Source organism: Eucyclogobius newberryi, unplaced genomic scaffold, assembly GCF_026437365.1.
Source record: "Eucyclogobius newberryi isolate DKJ021-1_F unplaced genomic scaffold, fEucNew1.0.hap1 SCAF_6, whole genome shotgun sequence".
Lineage (NCBI taxonomy): Eukaryota > Metazoa > Chordata > Actinopteri > Gobiiformes > Gobiidae > Eucyclogobius > Eucyclogobius newberryi.
In genome coordinates, this window is record NW_027316278.1 from 21,885,602 (window position 1) to 21,909,936 (window position 24,335).

At 41.8% G+C, this 24,335-nt stretch overlaps 1 protein-coding gene across 1 annotated transcript; it reads right to left on the reverse strand.

Moving 5' to 3' along the window:
* Positions 1–10,773: 10,773 nt before the first annotated feature.
* On the reverse strand, positions 10,774–24,073 carry hic2 (hypermethylated in cancer 2). Its single transcript, XM_072434190.1, has 2 exons — positions 23,827–24,073; positions 10,774–17,534 (listed from the first exon to the last, which is right to left on the reverse strand). Exon 2 carries the CDS (start codon positions 17,488–17,490, stop codon positions 15,751–15,753), a length of 1,740 nt encoding a protein of 579 aa, XP_072290291.1. The 5' UTR covers positions 17,491–17,534; positions 23,827–24,073; the 3' UTR covers positions 10,774–15,750.
* Positions 24,074–24,335: the final 262 nt, after the last annotated feature.

Genomic DNA, 24,335 nt, shown 5'->3' on the forward strand with positions numbered 1-24,335 from the left:
GTACGAGTGCACCATCTCCTTTTGGCACTAATGCAGCCTGACAAAGATGAATGGAGCTGGACCACACGGTTTTACCAACAAGCACCAGGGCCCAGCAGCACATCTGCATAAAAAGGTGAGGAGTGGAGGCTGAGGGAAAAGATGGACTATATCTGAAGTAAAGAGTGCAGCAGATATGCAGGTGTCCTTCTGCAGAGCAGGGGGAGGGGACAGTGAATACCTTCTTATTGGCACTGCAGCTGTGTAAGGGCATAATTAGGAGGGTAAAGAGAATGGGGCCACCATACAATAATATAGACATTTAATGAGCAGTAAAGATCAGTAACAGAGACAGATAGTGAAGCAGGACCTTAGTGAAAGAAGGGGAACAGTGGTGAGACAGCATGCAGAGGGTTTGAGGGATGGGGGCTGGTCCCATTAATGTTAATCAAAGGCCCCTGACAGATCCTAATGAAGGTTTCATAAGAAGGTTATTCAGGATTTCTCCTCTTGCTCCCACACTCATATCCACCTCAAGTGGCAGAGGCACTGTTCACTCTTGACCATTACTTAACAAGATTGCCTTCTCAATTAAGAGGAACATGTGAGTCACACATTTCAATGCCCCCACATGCAGCGAGCTGCCCTTTTCATCTCAATGTGATTGCACTGTATACATTATATACCACAGAGGTGATTAATTACTCTCCCCACAACTACTACTATTTCACAGAAACACCGTATGCCCATTTATTCAAATTTAAAGTCGGGTATTACAATCATGAAGAGAATACTGCACAAGTAACAGAATAACTTCATAATATGTACTGACAATGGCATTTAAGCTATTTCTTATCCTGAATTTCCTTAATTCCTTCCTTAGTTTCCTTTAATATCATCTGAAAATAAACATTGATAAATGTTTATGTTCAGTGGGCGATTAATGTGTTACAGCTTTTATTCCAACCACCTTTTGTTCTTTGCCAGTAGTTGTTTTTAGATGTGTGACTGGTTTGTGTATATCTGTACTATAATGACTCTTTTGCTGAGAATGATTCAAGGAGCCCACACTACCCATGATGATGTGTTTATGTCCCATGTGCGCCATGCTGCTTCCCATTATGGAGCAGGGCTACCTCACCTTCCTGCTCTGCTCACAGCCATTAACCACACGCTCCTGTCACACTAATGAACACAAGACACACAGCCTACTGAGCTGCGGATGCTTATGAGACAAGGAGAATGAAAGAAAGATCACAGACATAAGAAGTATATCATAAAGGGAAAAGGAGATGGGGGCTCAAGGAGAAAGTAAGAGGGAGGGTATATGGAATTTATGTTTAAAATGTCATCAACATCTGTGTTAGTGTCCCCAGATACGAGCTAAACATGTTCAAATCAAATATGGCTTTTACTGATGATGACAATGGTGACGTCGTCTTAATTCTCAATTTAACTTCCTAATTACATAAAGCATTGGACATGATGTCCAAGTTGATTTTGTGTAGTGTGGCAAAAGTGGGGTATGAAAACAATTGGGCATCTGAACACTCCCTACAGCCCCAGCCCCTTCAGCCAATCATGAATCAGCGCTAGTGCTGCCCCTGCAGCTCAGTGAGGAATTCTGGAGGTATGAGCTGAACATGAGTCACGGCTTGTTCCTAAACTGAGAAGGAGAAACCCTTATGCATCTTCTATGAGCAGGTTAAGACACTGGCAACACAGGTTCGGCCCTTTTTTAAACCAATAAGAGCCCAGGCATACCTTGCTTTCAAAGACATATTTTCATGATAGCACAGGACAGAAATATACTATAAGCATTTTGAATCAGTAACATTACAGTATGTTGTGCTATGACTTGTAGGAGCACTAACAGAATCCTGGTGCACAGTGAAGCTCACAAGGAAACAGCCAAGAGTCGCTTCAGTGCAGAGACACAGATGACATGATTATTACTGCTGTGCCCCTCTATACACCTGCATCAGAAGAACACAGGACTGGATCTGTGGGCAATAGAATGACCCCTGTAAATGGTCGTCCTGTTAATGCCTGTTTGTAAAGTAAATGGATGCATGTTCACTGTCGTGTTTGAGCACTTAATGAATGTGGATAAATGATGATCAGGTATAATCCTATCAGCTTGTTAATAAATCAATTTGAGACATTTTCTCGTGTCTGGGTTAGATTAGTGGGGGAATTTCATAAAATAAAGAGGGGGCTGTTGGAGGTTGCTGTGGTAACACTAATGACACCATGTAAGGTGGGCCTTTATGTGTTACCTCTGCTGAGGTTGTTGAAAAGATGATGTGTGAATCTATAGACAGTATCTGTGAGTGTGGGATCTCAAAGAAAAATGCCTCTCCACTGACAGAGGAGATTAGTGATCTTCAGTGAATCACTCCAAAATGCCTCAAAGGAAATGCCAAGGCTGTAATATCCTCGATATCGAGCTGACACAGAGTGATTGCAAAACACATGATTGGAACAGGAGCTGGTCCTCTTAATGTGTTCTCATCATAACACATACTGGAGGTAGCTTATTGAGGGAGCTTAAACATGAGGCATGTGCATAAACTGAGAATGAGAAAACTTATATGTGCCTTCAATGTGCAGGTAGGCCACTAGCAACACAGGTACACTTGTACACTTGTACACTTGTACACTTACATACTGAACCCTTAAGCACAACTCATCTCTATAACAAAGAATTATGGCAGTGAGCTGAATATTAACAGGCAAAAATGTAATTATTTATGTAAATGATGATGGAAATGAGTGCTACCTGTGTGACCCTGCCTGAGTGGGACAACAGTGGCTGGAGATGTGGGCCATGGCTTAGAGATATAGAGATATAGGCTGATTACTGATTACAGGGCACTGCTGAGTATACTAAAGCACAGACTCAATGTGGGCTGGGGACGTAGATGGACATGGACAGGCCCACCAGGACAGAGAATCACTGCCCCCTGAGGAAACCAGGTGTCACATTCAGCCTAATTTTGATTTACCTTTATTTTATTTTCTGCTCTTATATTGTAAACCCCCCTGTCATTTTAACTTCACAACACACCATTTTATTTATGTGTATTTATGCATTACACTATCTGGCCCCTGTAAACTCATGTAGTGGCTGCATGCGGCCCAGAGCTAGTCATATAGCATTAGAGTCAGGGAGTCTAGTCTTCAGGGGAAGCGGTTCAATGCATTCATGAAGAGCTACTAAAAGGAAATGTGCTTAAGTGAAGGAAACACTCAGAAAAATGCTGAGTTTAGCTGTAATGTGATGTGCATGTGAGTGAGCAAACCATCACCGTGGTGATTATTTTTGTATCCATTTGTGTGTATGGGCCTTCATCTGTCCCCTAGAGGTGCTTTGTGATTTTATTGCTCGTCAACTTATTGCTAAGGTGCAACTGTCCAATCGCTGGGGGTGAGGCTATAATGAGTTGGCTTTTATTGGTTTAACAGTCAAAGTCAAGAGGCCACTTCCCAGCCATTTTAGATTCTGTGGTGGTTTGATATAGATTAAACCAGTGGCATTTTGATGTTCTCTGGTTTGAATGGAAACCAGAGGCTTGAGGCATGTATTTGCACATGTGCACTGACCAGTCAGATGATGAACTCTCTAATGTGTGAAGGACCTCATGAGGCAGTTGTGACAGTTGGACAAAACATCTTCCACTTAACTGCTTCTTTGTACCTCAGCAAAGTAATCTTTTCATTGGGCAGTTGTTTTTTCAGATTGTAGAATTGAATTTTGAATTTTCCTATTATATATATAAAATATAACATGTAACATGTCTATAATTGGGAGGATATTCTTAAATATTGCTCTGATTTAAAAAAAAAAAAAAAAAAGTCAATAGTATGCTGCAGAAATCTTGCTAACCTCTAAAGCATTTTTGTAAATGAGAGCCATCAAAGGCTAGTGAATATCCTGACCCCTGAAGAGCCATGGCACTGTGCAGGGTCTCATGACCAGCAGCTCCCTGCCACACATAATCAGTAATCATTAACAGTGTAGCTATGTAATGTTAATGACATACATCACATTTTCAAAGCTGTACACAAAGAAAAAGTGAAATCCTTATAATAATTTATTGCACAAAGCCAGCCTTGTGACCCATTGTGCTAATTCAATCACAGATAGCAATCAGCCACGTTTAGTTTGTACTCAACTGGGGGAAATGGATATTGCTGTGGAAGCACATATTAGTACATATAGATAAGCTACTCATCTTTCAACCATGTGAAATACATTCACAGGTTGCAAGCCACAGCATATTATTTACCCTGCTGCCGAGCTGCCAAGCACATTGCACGCACTAACAGCAGGCCGTAGCTGCCAGGCAGGGCGGAATCACCACAGATGTGCTCGTACTCGCCTTGCTGCATTCCCCAGAAACCATGGCAACCTGAAGGTATAGCATGAGGCAGAGTGTTTACTCGCCTTGAAGGGTCTGCGGTGCCCATCAGTCCTACACTCCATGGCTTTTAGGAGCTCAATGGGGTCAAGCCAGCATGGCAACAATCTACCCGGCCTTTGTGGTGCACGCTGGCTCTCAAAGAAACCAGGGGGGCATAAAAGTCTTTCACTCACTTATATTCGTTCACACATTGGGTTTGAAGACTTAAAAGGACATTGCATTGACCCGTGTTAATTTTCAGAAGATTTGTCCCCGGGATAGGAGTATCTGAACCCAACCCTAACCCTTTAAATGTGCCTTTCATTGCTCACTTGTTTGAATCACTGTTTAGAGCAAGCAACATTTTGATTGGCGGGTAAAAGAATTTACTTAGGCATCTGCATCTGTGAGATGGAAACGAGGCAGGAAAACACTGACACTGCACTTTGGCACTGTCAAAAACATATGGGAATAAAAAGACCTGAGTCTTGGGTTTGTTTACTGCAAGGTTCAGTAACCAAAATTAGATTAAAATGTTACACAATTAGTTAATATCCAATTCACACAATAAACACATAAGGCATATTTATTGAAAATAGTGAGAATGAAATGACATCTGGAGTAAAATGAATGTGCAAATCTCTGCTCCTTTTAGGTATGTGTCTTCCTGAACTCCCACTCATATCACCTCAGGACATTTTACATCTTCTCTATCTTTTGCAGTGTCCAGTATACTGTGATAGATACCTCACCGATGATGGTGGATTCCTCAGCATGGCTGCCAATGGATCAGGAACTGGGGGTCAGTTTTCACATCTCTGCCTCTCTCTTTCTCTGTCTCTGCTCAATTATTCATACACTCTACCAACCTCTCACATACCGGGCCAATCACCACAGGCCCAGGATGAGGCGAGGAGCTTGGGGGAGGGCATGGAGGAACCTGGGAGTCCAGAAAATGCTGATGGCTCTGTGGGCTGGCGGTGGGCTGTCTGCACTCACTCCATTATCTCCTGGAAGCATCGCACTCGGAAGTATCTGGTTCCTCAGGCACAACTTTAGAAAAGTATACATGTAGTCTCATTTGCTGTGTTCCCTCGTGCACACACAGCACACACTAGGCAGGCCTCGATCAGCAGCACCACATCTACTGCAAAATTTAGAGTCCAGCCCCACTTTTAATTTCATTATTGTGTGAATACATGGTCAATCAAAAAATCCAGCATATTTTAATCAGACATAATAATCACTCAAAGATTAATATCAAAATCGAGTCATTGTGCTATTGACAAGCTTGTGAAAAAGGTTGCGTCTAGAATTCTTTCTCATGCAAAACAAGGCAATCAGAACTTATGTAGTAACTACCTTCTACCTTCATTGCTATTGCTGTTGGACAAGTATTACTAGTGCTGCAACTTCTGCTACCCCTTGACTATCCACTTTGCCACCAACTTTAAAAATGCATATGATGTAACAGCTTTAATGCACACGTAAATCGTCTGTGTACTTAAGTTAAGTTGCAAAGTAGTTTTGCCTTTTGTACATATTTCACACATGCTTTGTCATGGACGGTACTGATAAAACCCATACACTACAACATTCTATGAAGTCTGAAAGTGTCGTAATAATCTATTCTATGTTTTGTGACTTCAAAATCCAGAGAAAAGTAGGTATGTTTTGTTATACTTTTGTTTGTCCATGTCTCTATTTGCCGACATCTCTTGTTTACTAAGCATGAGTGCATATTCACGTGAGAGACTGTGCACAGGCTAATCTCAGATACTCCCCGGGGTGAGACTACCAACCGACCTCCTTCCCACAATGCACTCGGCTGGCTTCAGGGCAAAGGGTGTAGCTCTAGTCACTGGAGCTTTCATTCAAACATACGACTAACTCACCTTTATCTGTCTCCCCTTTCTTGTCACAGCCCCATGGCCCAGCTCACAATACAGTGAAAACCAACATAAACACACAATAGACTATGTATTACTCAAAACTTGATTGTGACATAGTCCAGGTCTCAAAAGGCTCACTGCTGATAATTACTTTATCTGTTCAACAAGACAATAGTAATTCTTGTTTTATTGATTTTAACTATTTTCAAGATAATTAATTATTTATTTCATCCATTTGATTTGATGTGTAATTCTTTGATCTTTCAGTAAAGTCAAAGTGGTTTAAATTTGCATACCAACCAAAAACAGCAGGTCTTGATACAGGCCTGTTTTATAATAGATAACACATACATTACCTTGTTCATGTACACGCAACGTGATTGGAGTTTTTATTCCATTTCTAGCAGAAGGAAATTGCCATCAGAGCAGAGATAAGTTACTGTATGTGAGGAGAGCCAGTAATTGTGTAATTGTAATTGTGTTTACCCATAAAGCAAGACGATGATTAGTCTTTGAGTCAATATCTTTATTTTCATCATCCTCTCACTCTTGACTAATTAGACTTCGAGGTCATCCATGAGATTGTCTTTAATGTACACCACACAATGACAAGCAGGAAGTGTTTTGCATGATTAATCACTTGTAATGATAGGGCTGATTATAGCTTGCACAGATTAAATGTTACAGCATTATACCTACAATAATAATTTCCAAGGAACAAAAATTCCTTAGGGCTGACCATTTATTTTGCATGGAATAAACCGCACACTCTTCCTGAACTTTTTTTCCGTCTTCTTTAAATAATAGGCATATTTTAACAATGCAGAAAAGGCGGAACTCTTTCACAGGTGTCAACAACCAAAGCACATGTGCTCTAGTTTCATGAACCAAATTAGTCAATGTTTAATTAAGATAATAAGTCTAATTACTTAAATAGTTATCTGGCCGCAATAATCCAAACTGCCATTCACCAAAATAAAAGGGTCTGTGTGTGTTTCAGAGACTGTGGAAGCTTACAGTAACACGGGCAAATGAACTGGCATTAGCATGCTCTGAAAGACGCGGGCTTGGGTTGAAGAGAGCAGGTGAAAATCTCACTTTGAATTACTTCCCCTCCCGCTCTCGCTCATTGTTCCTGCGCTCACACATGGCAGTGGCACAGAGAAAGGATCCTATTATTCAGCCCCAAGCCTGTTCTCCTCGTTTATCATTTGGAGAGGGGGCAGAGAAGGGGAATATTCTGATGGAAAGCAGGGCCTCTATGGCAGCCGAGCCGAGCAGTTGTGTGCCAGCTGAAAAGACTCAGTCGGCGGGCTAAAGCTGCAGCGGTGCCCACCACCTGCCTCTTCTCCCTCTGTCCCACACTGGCTTTCTCCTCTGGGCCTTTCACCATCAAGCTCTCAGTGACTCAGCAGTCCAGGCTTTATTCAAACTATGGCTTGGTGAAATAAAGAAATACAAGGCCACAGACAGAGAAAAGATTAATATCTGGAGACGGAAAATCAAATAGGAAGGGGCAGAAGAATCCTTACTGTATGTAGTCTTAACTGTGAATGAAGGGTACACAAAGAACAAGGCTGCACCTGCCGCCTCAGCTTCAAATCATTTTCACAGAGCAAGGCCATACCTTTTTTTTTACAGACATCTAGTTTTGCTTGTATAAACCATCTTCTTGTCTGTGTGTATAAGAGGAAAAGTAAAAGGCTACTAATAAGGAACTAAACAATCCAAAAAGGCAACTTTCACAAACTTTATTTCAAAAAGTTATCTAAATGTTTAGTGTGCTCTGCCCAGCATGACCTTGTAGTTTCTGTTATGCCTCCAAACAAGCCTTGGCCAGAATCCCCACGATACATGAACAGAACCAGTGAATTTAAGATCAGCTATTGATTTTGAGTGTACTCAGGCTGTCAATACTGATGGGTTATTGATGAAGGAGGCAGTGAGTCCTCATACTAGAAGACATTTGTGTGTGTGTGTGATGAAATAATGAGCTAGTGCTGAAGGAGGCTGTTGTCATATATATGTGCAAACTCCTTCAGCAAAAATCAATGAAATCCCACACAAATGTAGTTATATACATTGCCTACAGCAATGCACTTTTGTGCCAAGACACATGTTTCTCCCACTGGGACAGGACGCAGTGTGCTCTTCCCTAAAGAAGAGGCTGAGGGAGGAGGGTATGGTTGACTATGTGGATAGAAGGAAGGGCCCCACGGGCAATGGCAACTGGATTAAAAGATGCAGCACAAAGAAATGTTGGAGCCTGTTTTATACAGGACACAGCTTTGTAGCCCCATGAATCAACATTTCCCCAGATCACTCCCCTCTGCAACCCCATGCTGCACAACCTACACACTGCAAGCATTAATTCATAACACAGTTAATAATTGATCAGCATCAAAACACTGTAGATATGCATCCATAAGGTGAATGCATAAATTCTCCCTTTAGAGGATACTTCTCTGGGGCTGCATCAAAATCAGAATTGCATCAATGCAATGCTCAACAAACTTCTCAGCTCTTACAACAACAAGTTTGGTTCAGTTTGGTTCGTCTGGCCTGTGGGATAAACAATTGGGTTATCTTGTTATCTTGACATTATACTATTGTTCGTTTCTTTCTAAAATATCCATCATGATAAGTTTTTTTGTGTGTGTCAGTGATTGCCACTGAGAAAAGCATGAAAAAATAAAACTTGTTCCATGTGGTAAGATGGTTTATTATTATTATTATACTACAGTCTGCTATTTAAAAAAGATATCGTGCTTATCTTAGTAGCAGGACCACACCTCATCTGTCAAATGCCTATTAATAGTACTGGGTTTATTGTTCCTCTATTGTTCAAGCCTCTTTTTTATCTTTGTGTGATGGAGAAAATTAGAAAAACAAATTGCTTCACACCGTGTAATACCCACTGTGTACTCACGCATTATTGCCCTTGTTAAATCACAACACAATATCAAAGACATGTTACTAAACTTCCTGTGCCTGTAACGTCCAAAACAAAGGCTGACACAGTGAACAGGAGGTCAGAAGAGATAAAGCTGAGTGTGGGTTGTGCACACCACTTGTAATCAGGCTGGGTCCACCTCCCTGGCCCACCATGGGCAGCCCAGTCAACCCTCATCCACATTCCAAACATTATAGACAAGCAGGGGCAGGCCTGGGCCCACCTGAGCAGACCCTGGTACATTCCACTCATGTTCCCACAATCACATACATTTATAGGGGGCACTTAGGAACAAACTGTGCCTACTAGCTCAGCAACAAATATACAGTCACCTTCCAGTTACAAATGTCCAAGACTATACTTCCATGAACAAACCCTCCATTCACCTGAGAGAGCCCCAAACTGAGGACAAGCCTGTTGCCACCCCCTATAAGCACCCACTATTGTGTGAGTTTGGCACTGGTCCTGTGGGGCAGGGTGCTGGTGGGGGAGGGCAGAGCGGGCTATCAACACCAGGGCTATTGTTTCTCCCAGGACCCCCCATTCAGGGTCATTTAGCATGTGACAACTCTGGGGCACATGCATGGCTAATGGAACAGGATCCATGGTTGTGCCAGCTCCTAAAACCCCCCTAACCAGGAGCTCAGCCCAGAGCAAATTTAAGGCTGAGCACAAAATGTCGATAAAATATCCAGGGAATCACATTATCTATATTTTATTGTATTGGTAAAAAAATATGATTTAAAAAACGAAACTCATGAAGGCATGGAAGCACACTCATATTTATCAAACAAAACGATTCTCAATGAAAGATTGTATAAATCCCTTAAAGCATTTTAAAAGGTCATACAATCTTTCACATAGGATATTTTATTGTCAGAAGGTTCAAAATTCAAGAATAGAAGCAACTGGAGGCAAAAATGAACATTTTCTTTAGCTAGCTCTTTACTTAAGATGACATCAGATATAAATGCTATTGATATTGTGTTCATAACAAAAGCAAACGTTTTTGATCTTTCAAGGAAGAATTTGTGGTAAACATATTTGTACATTTCTAGAAAAAAAATAGTTGTATTATCTGGATTCTTAATCTGTAAATCGAGCCTTCCAGTGGGCAAGGGCTTGAGATAAGAGATAAAGATCAAATTAAAATGATTGTGAGTCAGCATTTCTGCAAATATTCACTTAAAACCCCATAAACAAAGCAAAATGTGTTTTAATCTCCAAATAAATAACAACTCAATTGTTTTAAAAGGTTTTAATTATCAGTGTCTTGATGAGTGAGGCCGATAACAGGACCCGGATATACGGTTTGCCATTTACCCTTTGCTTTGTGTACACTTACAGGGCCTGGGTCACACAGGTTGATTAGTTAGTAGGAAAATACACTTGTCTCATAATGTCATTGTATTTTAGCATTCAAATGTGTTATGCAATACACTAAGCCGTATCCTGAACATTTGCCAAGCTGAAAATGCCCAGTAAATTGCTTACAGCTCGACTCAACTTCAGAACAAAAAGTGAAAACAGTCAAACACAGAAGTGGTTTTCAATCAAGCTTTTAATGAAAAGATCATAAAATAACAGTTTATTTTTCCTCACTGCTGTACATTAAGACTGCAAGGTTGTGAGTGCTGAGGTCAGCTGTATTACACTTTATGACACTTTGAGTTTGTGAGCGCCATTGACGGCAACTCTGACCTGAATTCAAGCTCTCGGAGTGGAGATAGAGAGCTCAGCCTGGGTGCTGCCACAAGCTGCCAAAATAAAAGCATAACATGAAAATACTGGCTGCACGTTAGCAAGCTGCTGTTTGAAGTCTAGACAAGGGGATGTGTATTTGCATTAGTGAGCAGTGTGCGCATATAGGTGACAGACGTGTTCCTGGGTGTGTATACCTTTGCATGTTAGATGTGTGTTTGCCAAGGGGGAGGGCTACTAGGCCTTAAATTATTCATTTGCAAAGACTCTGCATGTCCATCCAGCGATCCTCTTAGCCCACAGATCCTAATACATTATTAAGAGGCAGTTTCTGGAAAAAAAAAAAAAAAAACTTTGAAACTCCTCTGATATAAGGCAGGTGAATTGCTTATGGCGCAACGGTGAGGAATGGACGGCTGATCACTAAAAATATATGGACTGATGTAGCAAAATAATGCGTTGCTGTAAACACTGATCTTTCAGAAAATGAGGCAATTTGGCGTTTTTCAACTAGTGGCTGAAGGTACAATCGTAAATACTAAAATGGAGAGGTCAGAGGACCAGCAGGGGTCAGGGTGAATGCAAGATAATGTTCATGACTATAAAGCTTGTTAAATGGCATCAAAGGCCATTTAGAGTTGCCTTTGGTCTTGCCCGTTGAGGTTAGAAGGATTCAACTCCATGTAACTGGCCAGAAAAGGCCCTCCACTACACACCAGCACACACTGGGATGTCTGACAACAACCCTAGTAACAGAGGATACTTCAATACTCAAGCCCACACAAAAGGACTGTTTCCTTCTTAAAGCTTTTGTAACACTGGATAATGATGTGATCATACAATGAACACACAACAACGATGAGGTAAGAGAAAGAGAGTACACTGTTAATGGTAAGTGATCGGAGTACGAGTATATGGGCCTTTCTTCCCAGTGGTTTTGAAAAACATGCAAAGTGCACTTAGTAAAGCTATGTTTCCGTAAGTTCCATATATGGAATAACAGGCTAAAACTAAACATGAATAAAAAGATATGCTGTTTGGATAGACGTGTAACAGTATCGATGTTGTGCATGTGTTTGTAGTATTAATTTATTTATATATATATAAAAAAAAGCAGAATGGCAACACCCAGGAAGAGCACATTGAAAAGATACAGTAGACTCCATGCTGCACAGGCAGGTCACAGTGTCCTGTGTCCATGGATACACACAGGGGTCAAAGTTCAACCCCCTGCTTCACATTCAGCTAGAACTCAAAAACAAATGGGCACAAAACACCCATATTTTGACAGATACAACTGAGAAGGATGATATTAAAATGCCATAGACCATAACCATTGTGTTGGAAAGACATTACATTAAAAGTCACACAAAAATGTCACCTTCACATATGTGGTTAATGGCTATGTTTTGTATCATATTTTGATTCTCAGCTTGAAATCCTCAAAACAAAAATAAAATAGGGGTCCTGCCTCCACCTCAGTCTCACACACAGAGTAAAATCTTTGAAGAGGTGAGTTCAGGACCAGAAATAAATACATTCATCACTGACAATAGACATTTGATAAAAAACAACACTGTCATTAAGTGTTCGCACCAACTTGGTATCAAAGAAGCTGGGCCAGCCAGAGGTTTGTGCCACGTTAGCCACAGTCGGTTCAAGTATCTGCAAAAACTATACAAGTAGATAAAAACAAATAACGTTCACAGTAAGACTAGCAGTTACCTGTCTTTAGACCTGACCAAAAAACTACATTCACCAGGTTTAAAAAGCGCCAGTATCAGAGACAAGATCATAAGCTCCTGGTTTGACCAAATGACACTCCCAAGCAGCAGAGTTAGTTCTCAAGTGCATTTGGTAAACACACAGAGGTCTCACAAACAATGCCTTTTGATTAATACATCAAGGAGACACTGCCCACCCCCACCACTGCATCCTATCACAAGACAGGCCAGAGGGCACGGGGACTGGGACATGGGGTCAGCCCACAGCCAGCTGGCATTAAACCACATCGCCTCTTAATGAATATTCAGCTCGGTCCATGTTTGTAGTGACGCTTTTTAAATATTTGGCAGCAACCTCTTATGCGTTCAAGAAACACCTTTCTCTGACTGGCCAAGCCTCCACTGAGGTCTGTAAAACTGTAAGTTTGTAAACAATGAGATAAATACATGTTTCTTTTTAGAGCCACACACGGTTCCATAGTCATTCAAATGTGCTTTGGTTTAAAAAATAGAGTTTGTGAATTTGGGTATGAGCTTTTTTGTCTTAGTTCTTTGTACAACTTTGCAACTATTGAAAACATACCATCATTAACAAAAATGTTTGAGCTGCCTCGCCTTTGCCAAGGCTTTTGTTAGTTGAAAAAAAGTACCCCCCGGTAAGTTTTACATATGAAATTAGCCTTTTGCCTTTCCCATTGTCAAAATACAGACTGATACAATACTATGTCTTACAAATGTAGCTGAGAGTCTGCATTCACAGATGCACAACAATCCCTGAAGTATTTGAATAGTAGTACTAGCAGTAAAAGTAGTAGTAGTATGGTCACAGTTTGGAGTTTCTCATCTAACAAGCAGGCATACAAATGTAGCTGCAAAATTGTTGCAGAGATGGCTAGAGAATATTGTTGTACAAATACACCTTTTGCACGACATTCCGCTGTACAGTCAGTTCTGACGAGTACAATAATTTGAAGGCAATGCATTGTAGACCCCCGCTTTAATCAGAAGGGTCACAAGCAACAATGGGCTATATGCTTTAGGATGTAAAGGGTGTGTGTGGGAAAAGCATAGATGTATCATGCAATCACTAAACTGCTCGACAGCAAGACACCAATGTTCAGCAGAAGCAAGTAACAACTCCAGGACTTGGGGACACAGGTACCTTAAAATAGTTGTGGAGCTGCATCTCTAAGAACAAACAATTCACAGACCATAACATGAGGACAGAAGAGGAATACAAACCAAAAGGATAAACCAATACAATAGAGGAATGCCTATATATCAAAAACTTGTAGTGAAGGTTCATGCTGCACAGTGGAACTGTTTAAAGTGTAGATACAGTGGACAGTTACAAAACTCATAGGCAGCAGTCAAGCCAATCATTGTGTATCTTTGCTTACAGTGACGTAAAGCTTTGGTGGTTTCAGTTGGTCATTAGTTTTATATTGCAGTAATCAGAACAAGGACAGTGCAGGCAGCCCATAAGTTGTCCATTTGTCCAGTGCATCTAAACTTTTCCCTTCTTAGTACAAGTTTTCACAATTCTGGCTCAAAGACTAACAAGCAACTTTAACTTCACATTTAAAATTCTGATTATAATTCCTATCTTTTTCTTTTTGGTCTGAACAGAACACATACAATTTCATCAAGTCCTGTCACTAAAGTCAGGGAATATAAAGTGATAAAAACTCTAGATATAAATCAAGACATGTTTTAAACTTTACCGTCTTTTGTAAAGTTTATACCAGCCCACCAATCAGCACAAGCTTTCTTTCCTCATTCATTGGCTAGTATGAATGTTTCTTATATAATATTTTATACATCAAAATAAAAGTGAAATAATTTAGTATGCTATATATCTGAAGTACATTTTAAAAAACAAAACAAAACTTTGGTTATGAACTTCTAGCAATGCGTTAGTTAGCTTTGTTCTCCTTGACATTCAAAAGATCTTTGGAACACTTTACATCTAAACTAACTATTGGCTCCAGTCAGAAGCTACAGTACACTTTGAGGTGGAGTCATACTGAGAAGAGACCCATAAGCTAAATTTAAGTAAAAACAAACACTAGAAAACAGGATCTGTTTTGTAATTTGTAAGATTACAGGAGCATCCAAAACCTGTGTTGAAAGATGGGCAGGTTAAAGCATCAGGTGAGAAGTTACCATAATCTACACACTTTATACAATAATTACATAGGAACTTTCAACTAAACAACAGAGTTTGTAAAAGAGTATCAGAGGTAGCAAAGTTAAAAGCCAAATAGGCTTTTCTTTTTATGATGGAGGAAAGCTATACAGTCAAGAATAAAATCAAATTTTAAATGTACCGACTGAACAGAGTTCAGACTAACGCACCCTATTCTGACCAATTCAATAAACTAAACACCCAACCACCCAGCCCAAATTCCCTCCCCCCCCTACAAGAAATATAACCAAGACTTTTCAGTTTAAACATTCACTGAAACGTTACAAGTTGTTTAAGTAAAACAAGTACCACTGACCAGGACCTCCCTCCTGTGTGCACAAGCAAAAAAATAAAATTATGACCACCTTCCACGGATAGCTGTAGAGATGCATTGTACGTTTTGACCAAACAAATGTTATAAAATGTTACCACCTTCTTTCTGGGTTATCTTAACCACCACCATCAAAAGATATAAAGCTGTCAGGCTAAAAAACAACTTTGATACATTATTGCCAGTATAAGTTTGCAATGGTTTTTTGGTCAATGTAGCACTGAAATACAGACTTACATATGTATATTTGAATGTTAAGGAACAGTTGAAAAGTTTTAAAAAAGGTAGCTGGTTAACTAAGGGGTAAAAAAAAAAATAGGGCCTTAACATTACACCAACGCCCACATTCACATTTTTAGTTAAAGCCATGACACCCCTTAGTTGTGGCTACAAGACTTTGTAGAGAGAGACAATCTACAATCCCTCTTAACTCCATTGTTCACCTAACCAAGGTATTTCAAATGGGTCATAACGGGTAAAATGGTGTGTACATGTGCGTTTCTTTGCTTTAAGAAAAGAAAAAAGGTAGACAAATGTCCTTATTTTATTCCCAGAGTTCTTTGGCTTGATTTGTTTCTAAGATGGGGAGGTGTGCATTCTCAGGTGACTGATGAGGTTGCGCTGTTGGGTGAACTTTCCCCCACACAGTTGGCATTCATAGGGTTTCTCCCCAGAGTGGACACGCATGTGCTCTGTCAGACGGTACTGCCGAGTGAAGCGCATGCCGCACTCCTCACATGCAAAGGGCTTGAGGCCGAGGTGGCTGCGCATGTGGCGTGTCATGGTGCCCCGCTGGGTGAACATTTTGCCACAGATGTTGCATGGAAAGGGCCTGGTCAGCCAGTGGCTCTTTTCATGTTGCCTTAAAGTAGCCGGGTCTTTGTAGCTCTTACTGCAGACTGTGCACTTGAATGGACGCGTTTCTGAGCCAAAATTGGAAGGCCCTACTGTGGCAGAGAGATCCTCAGCTTCTTCCTCGTCTTCCTCTTTCACCGAGGTCCCTCCCTCCTCTTTGATGTAGAGCTCATCCTCAGTGTGTGTCTCCACGTGGGCATTGAGCTGCTCAGAACTGGGAAAGCCCTTGCCACATGGAATGCACACGTACAGGTTGTCCCCCAAAGCTGGCTCAAAGCCTTCCTGGCGGTAAACATAGTTGGTGCTGCGCTGGCCCCCTCCATTTCCTCGACACCCTGTACTCTCTCCATCACTCTGAGCACTGTCCTCACTGTGGTCCTGGCCATTCTCTCCACCATCCTCTTCATCTTTACACTGTTCAGAGGTGAAGCTGCTAGCACTCCCTGCACCTACGGCACCAGAGGAGCGGCCGTCTTTAGGACCAACTATGACCCCATTAACTAAGGGCCTGTCAATATCTTCAGATTTCAATCCGGATGCCTCTCTCTTGGGCCATTCATTTTTTCTAGAGCCTTGTCTGGATCTCTTCTGAGGGGGTGGTGCATCAGGCTGCAATAGGCCATCCTCAGAGGCTTTGGAGGAGACCTCTATAGGGTCCAAGCAGTTGTCCACTCCTGGGAGTGTGGTTGAAGAGTCATCCAGTGAGGCACTGTTGGTTGTGGATACTGAGGCAGATTGAGGAGATTCCTGGGAGTTGCTGTGAGGGCTAAGGGCATCAGTGGCAGTTCCGGCAGATGGGGGGCTCTTTTTAGACAGATCCAACCCAAGGTCAGGCTCTCCCGCACTCCCACCACTGCTGAGGTTTCCATTACTACTGCCGTTCGCTGCATTTTTCCCAGAGCTGCCGACAAACATCTCATCATCCGAGAGCTTGTCCCGAAGGCCTTCATCGGGCTGTGGCTGGTCAGTGTCAGAGGATGTAGGGGGATAGTGGTTATTAGGCCCTGTGGGGGTGGAGGAGGAAAGGTGCTGGTTGTTGAAGCGCAAGCGGCTAAGAGGGCCAGGAGTGGAGGGTTTACCTGGCAGGGGCTTTCCACCATTACGTTTCAGTCTCTTTCTGCACAAAGCAGCAAGGTCATGGAGCTGGAGGTAGCTAGCTGCAGTTAAGAGGGCACTGAAGTTTTGCTCATTGCTCAGGTCAGAAGAGGAAAGGAGCTTCCCGGTGTAAATAAAGTCCAAGACTTGTCTGAACACAGATGGGTTAACCATTTCTGTGTCCAGGTTAATGAGGTTATCATGTAGGATCAGGGACTTAAAGTATATGCTGCTTGCTGCCAAGATGTTTTTGTGGGCACGGAAAAGTGCATTTTCCACCACGATGATGACATCACACAGGAAGCCCTTGGCTCTCTGCTGGTTGAGTTGCAGCAATAGTTGTTTGGCATGATTTGGCAGTTCCATTTCCACTTCCCTTCTCTGGCTTCTGTCGCTTGCACCACCTGTAGCTGAAAGACAAAAAAAACATGTTCAGTCATCTTGTGGACAAAGGGAGAAATTCAAAAAAACAACACAGGATGGTGTACATGTAAAATGAAATTTTAGGTTTGTATAACGAGTATAAATCGTAATATAATCGTAATAATTTAGTACAGTGTATAACAATAGCCTTGTGTGATTTCTGATGCCGCTTGCACTGCAATCTTTTATCTTTTAAGACAAATTGCTTCTCGACAGATCAGGTTTGGTTTTACACACGAATAGTGTTTTGGCACAATAGCCACGGGGCGGAGATGAAAAGAACTAAGTAACTGCTTAAGTAACTACTACTCAAAAAGGGCTGTCTGCCAGATTCTCTCCCTCTATGGAGTAACTCTAGTTTTGATGGGGTGCTCTCTTTGGAAACTGTTCACTCTACTCTCCATTAGGTCATGGTAATGTCAGCCCTGTTCCATTGTCTCGGGGCAGGGGGCAGTGGCACAGTAGGGCCAGGGGGAGGGATTAGGTGATACCTGAGCAGGTAAAACTACACATGAGCCAGGGCCAAAGAGTGGGGGAGAGGGTGTGGCACAGATAAACACAGCAGCACCTGATCCTCTGGGGAAATGTCTTCATTTGAAATGGGACAGAAGAGTCTTAGGCATTGAATGCACAGTGACACCAATTACTGGCACTTTCACGTTTCTGTTCAGACTGCCAATACCTGAAGAGTTTTATTCAATGTAATGTTCAACCATTAACGATTATTCAAAGCAAGGATGCATTAGAATATATTGTTTAAGTGTGTTGCACATACACAGTAAAATTGTGAGCTTGTGGTGACCAAAACACCACATCGACAGTACTTGATGAAGGTTGCATTTCAGACGGCTGTTTGGAAGTCACTCAGACTGATACAATCAGCAGGAGAAGTCATTACTCTCAGCTCAGGCCTGAGCTTGTCTCCTCTGCTTTAACACTTCTTCTAGCCATCTTCCCCTCCCCCTCGTTTTTTACACCATCCCCTACTCACAGCTTCACCAGCTCTTTGCTGGGCATGCATGTACCTCCCACAGATAATATACTGGCTCAGATCTAAGACACAATAATATATTCTGGAACACATTACCTAGGCATGAACTCCATTAGATTGAGCCACATGAGGTGGGCAATACTCCATCCTGACACTAGTAATGTAGAAAGAAGACTAGGAGCTTTAGTGTGATGCCAGCCAGGAAGCCATATATCAGTCAAGTCTCCCTCTCTCAACATACAAACACCTCTGCAGGCTTTATGGTGGGATTCAAGAGGCTTTTCCAGCAGACCAACATAAAAGGGGGCTGGGCTCACTCTAAAGAAGCCAGCTCGCCCTCCCCCACCCCTTCCTCTTCTCATCCCTCCTCCCCCCTCACCCACACAGCTACCCTCTCCCCCTGGCCCCTCTGGTGCTGTGCAGTGCCGGCTGGATTCCAGGGAGCTGCTAATGGATTACGGCTGATCTATATGCAGTTAGGGTAGGACACATGTAGGCCCTATGGTGCTGCCCAGGAAAACTGTCTTCAAACCAAATGGCAGCAGATAGGATTTCAATGGGTGTCACCCTGAAACTGAATATTAAAAAGGGAGTGTATATGTATATTACTTCACCATGCTACTTAACATGTTATTAAAGAGTTTTGACGAGGAGCACATAATTATGTCAGCATAATAAAAACTTAACATTCTGTGACCAAATTTGGCCAATATGGCTTCACTCTGACTCAATGATGTCCCTCTTCAAGCAAACATAGGATCAGCTTACCTAGCCCTCAGCACTACCACTGTAGTTTAAAGCTACAGTGGGCACACTGATACATGTTAAAATGCTAAAACAGCATTAACCAATAGTTGCTGCCATTTTTTTGGTTAAATATACAATTAGAATTATGACTTACGCCTAAATGATAAACAGCACTGAATACATTTAATCTGACATTACCAGCACCATAGAGAACAAAGGCCAGCTCCAAAAACTAAAAGATGAATGGCCATGTAAAATAAAGAATAAATGAAGTTTAGTGCACACATACCAGGTTAATCTTCTAGCCTTGGCATGCCTTAAATTGGCAGATAGTTTATGGATTAGGCCATGTGGTTGTAAACTTTGCGAAGTGTTGGAGAGTATTCATACAGTGAAGGTGAGTACAGAGAGGCTGGCTATGGCACTAATCTTAATGTCGAAAGCAAGAAGCCAGAGGTGAGCTGAAGTTCTATGGCGCAACAACATAACACACCCTACTACTGTGAAAGGTCATGGTTTAACAGCTAATACAAAACCAACTCAAGAGGACCTTTTTTGAAACTCAAGCGTTGTCGTTACTGTAAACTCTATTTACCAGATTTGAAGAATGACAAAATGTTGGTGCCACTTGCAAAAACTTGTTTCATATACTACAGAAATAAACTCAATATTGTTTTTGTTTTTTTGACACACATACATATACAGTATTTCAACCAAAAATAACCCAAATGAAGGGTTTAATATCAGAAATTATTGGAAAATGATCAACAACATTGCAAGACTATCACTTTATAATAATTGTTAAGAGTTATAATAATTGTTTCATGCTGTAGCTTTGGGATCCAATGTTAAATGGAAGAGAACACCTTTTCTTATGAGGTTGAAAAAGAAACATCCTTACAATATTTACAGTATCCTTCCCACAATCTGGGCTAAACACATCCAATTAGGGCTTGGCCAGTTCAGCCATGTTGCAGACAAACAAGACCTGCCCAGGGTGCAGCGGCATGAAAAGAAGCCCATGCATCTCCACACAGGAGGGGGCCTGATTGCAGTGTACCACAGATGTGCCAATAGGGCTACAGGAGAAGAAAAAGGCTCTGCAGAGCAAGATTTTGAATACCAGAACATAAAACAAGCTTGTGGGGCTGGGAAAAAGGTTATGCAGGTGACATCACAGTATTCTGAATTTCAGTAGTGAGTGGAAAAATGCATGTAGGAGCTCAAAACACAACTAAAATGTGTAAAGAACTGCCACAGTCAAGGATAAATTGACTAAACAACAATTTTGCTCATATTTAGTTCACCGATACAGACTTTAGGGATTACATTTTTGTTCTCACCAAAGCTGTATCTGAGTCTGTGTGTTGAGTAAAAGAATTGTTGTGAGCGAATTTACGTGTCCCAAATCTGCCATTGGCAAACAAGCTAGCTTAGAACTGCACAGTCAGGGCAACAATGGAGGAACTACTTTCCGTTTTCATTTTACTCTATAAAGTTATAACTTCACAGACAGAAATTATGGGGTTTTTTTTAAAAGGAGCTTTGTCCATGGGTTTCTGAATGATGAGAAGTCAGAATTGATGCCATAGCAATTAACTGTGAATGGGAAAAAGTCCTCAAATTGTCGCATGAAACAGGAAGTGCACGCAGCCTGGCACTAGAACATCCCATCACCTTCATTTAAATGAGACAGCAAATAAAAAAACGGACTGTGTTGTTTGTAGACACGTGGTTGTTCATGTGTTAAATCCCATCTGCAAATGAGTAATAACTATCAATATCAAACTTCAACCTTTAGTTTCTCCAGTTTACTTATTACTGTAGTATTTGTTGCACTTATTGAAACAAACATTAATTTCCTAGTCAGTGTTAATGTCCAGAATAACATTGCATTAAGAAATGTTTATTCCTAGGATGTTAGCCTGTTTGCTCATTTCCGCGTTAATCGCTAACAATAGCAATCCACGCACAAAACTCCTATATGTGTTAATGTTTTTTTAACAAGGCTCTGGTGTTACCCACCTGTAGTCGAGTGGTTGTCAGTCACCAAACAGCCCTGTTGTTTCTTAGTTGGCTAAAATGCATCAGTGCTAACTCCAGGAATGGCTTATGGAACACAGCGTTTGTCGTGTAAAGATAGTGTCTGTTCTAGATTTCTAGTTATTAAATATAATAGGTTTTATCATTTGTTTTCATGATTTCTTATTCTTTAGTCAAAAGGCTACAGGGCTGATCTAGTATGCAAAGAAACATGATGTATGTTACTAAGGAAAGGACAAAGTAATGTAAATGAAATTCTGGTATAAAAATGGGCTTTTGCATGAGTAAATCTTCAGAGGGAAAATAATCGACCTCTGGCATTGCATGGGCCTTTTGATTAGGCTGATAAGTGACCTCTGTGTTGAAAGAATGAGCAGTTGATGAGATAAAAGTGCTCATAAAAAGCAGCAGACCCACATGACCTGGGTGCCTAATGCTGTGGCTAAGGACAGAGGGCATGTTGGGTAAGGAATTCTGTGTAGATAGTAAGACTATTTTATTTTAATCTCATAGTAAATCTAAATTGTTTTTCCTTCAACGCATGCCCTTTTTGATTCTATATATTGTTTTTTATTTTGTTCATCGTTGTGTGTTGCACCGAATCACCTGAGCAAGTTCTTATGTCTGAATTGTGTTAATTGACAATGGAAATAAACCTTTTCTTATTCTGATTCTGTATACATGGTCCAAGGTTTTACACAGCTGCCAACCCCCTCCTCTTAAACGCTGCATAACCTTCTGGCTATCAGCACTACATTCCAAAGACTGTTTCTTCTTCAAGAACAACAACCCTGCCCTGAGGTACTTTGCCAGTGAGCTAACCTGACTGCCTTCAAACAAGCTGCACTGGGGCGCACAGGCCAACAGACAGATCCTACAGATACCACAGCCCAGCACAATCTATAAGTCCTCGTACAACATGTCAGCAGAACATATAGGCCTAAGTAGCCTTCTTACTGAGAACACATACACATAGGCTACTATAATCTACAATGTACACAACATAGTGTGGTTTGAGTATGGAGTGGGGAAGGGGGAAGGGACAACCAATGTGAAGCAAGACCAACCAACTGATCATGAGAATCATGAGGCACACACACTGGCCTTGGGCCTTCTTTGCAGCAATCAAAGGAAGTTTCACTGATCAGTTGACTTGATGTGGTAATTCTGAAGTCATGACTTACTCATCCCTTCCTAAAATAGGTTAAATATTATTATTGATGTTGTGCAATGATTGGGACAGAAAATTGACAGCTAAAGTAATCCATTGGTGGTGAACAAAACAACACAGTACACTATAGAGTAAATAAATATACTAATTCCTAACATGCCAATGTTGAAAAAACCTCACCAAGCATGAGTGGAAGCTTAGTAAACTCACACTTGACTTAAAGAAATAGATGAGCAGTTTTGAAACGTTTCCCTTATCAAACAATGAACTGGGCAAGTAATTATTTCATTTAGGCCATATGTAGATGCAACAAAACAAATCAAAAAGACGCAGTCTACCAGGATTGACAACCAATGTTTAGATTTCCTTCCCATAACATAAATGACTGATAAAGTACACTTAAGTTATTGATTGACTCTCCTCTTTGCTGCTAGTGCTTGTATTGTTGAATCGCGTTGGCAAAGAGCCTGGCTGCATCAACACCTGGGACCTCTGAACTGCTGAGCTCGACTGTTGGATGAAGTACAAGGCTTTTAAGATTTAAAATGCAGGTGAATGTCATATGAAGACAGACTGGGTTCGTCTCCACCATCACGATCACAGCCCTGGCATGAGCTCACAGCCGCAAAATGTGTTGTCAGTGGGAGACGATCTCAAGTTGCTTTATATGACTGCGTGTGTCCATTTGACAGCTCAACAAACTGGGCCCATTTCACGTAAAATCCTAAACTAAGATTTGAACAAATGTGTAGGATTATTGTGAAAGCATCGACACGGGGAGCAGGCTGCTGTGGTCGAATGAATGTCATGCCCTACGCGGCTTATAGCGTTTAACTTGACGCGAGCCTCATCCGAAACTAAGTAAATACAAGCGTAAATGAGCATGTTCCGTTCGAATAAAAGCTAAAATGTGGCGAGGCGTCGCGCATCTTCGACGTGTCCGCGGTGGAGCCGCTGCTGCTGCTGCTGCATAATGGCTCTGCCAGCCTGGTCCTGGTGGAGGAGGTGGAGGTGGTTTGTCTTGCAGGACGTCTCTGCGCGGACACTACCGTAGCTACAGCCCACAGCACATGTGGAAGTCACGGATAAAACACTCTGTAAATGACCGAGTGGAACTGGCTAATCACCGAGTGTCTGGTGCCGCCGCGAGAGGCTCCAGGGGCAGAGCGGTTTGTGTGGCACACGCCGTAGGAAAAAACACTAGCACGTACCGAACATCCACGATCACTGCGCCGAGGAAAGGACGCAAACCGACACATATGCGCGAGGAAACGGCGGCTTGGCACGTTATCTCTGTGTACAATCTGAAGCAAATGTGATTTCTTACCTCGTTACATCGGTAGTATCGTCCTCAAGCGCTCGCTACCATCCTCCTGCTCATCTCACAGCCTTCGGGACGCCATGTTGCAAGCTTATGACGTTAGGCTTCCTCACCCCTGACCCACATTTGAATAGAAACCAGCCCCGAGTGCGACGCTCAAAACATCCCACTGTGGGAGGGTCTGGAGGGTTTTTCCAGCACAGGACCCACTGGCAACTTTACCTGCCAGATGCCACACACAAGACTGATCCCGCACACATAAAGGGAGCGGTGTGGTTTCAGAGCATCTCCACCAGCGCCGCGTGACACGCAGTGGATCACACCGAAACCAGCACTTTCATCCGGGCAAAGCATGCTTTTAGAGTCATCAGAACGGATGAGCTGCTTTCACTTGTCAAATGAATGTGCTTTTAAAGAACAATCTACAGTTTAAATGTGTTGGGTCATCTTGTGGGTGCTCGAGTCAACTTTGTGTCAAATTTTGGCCTCACAAATGTCAATATATTTATTTTTTG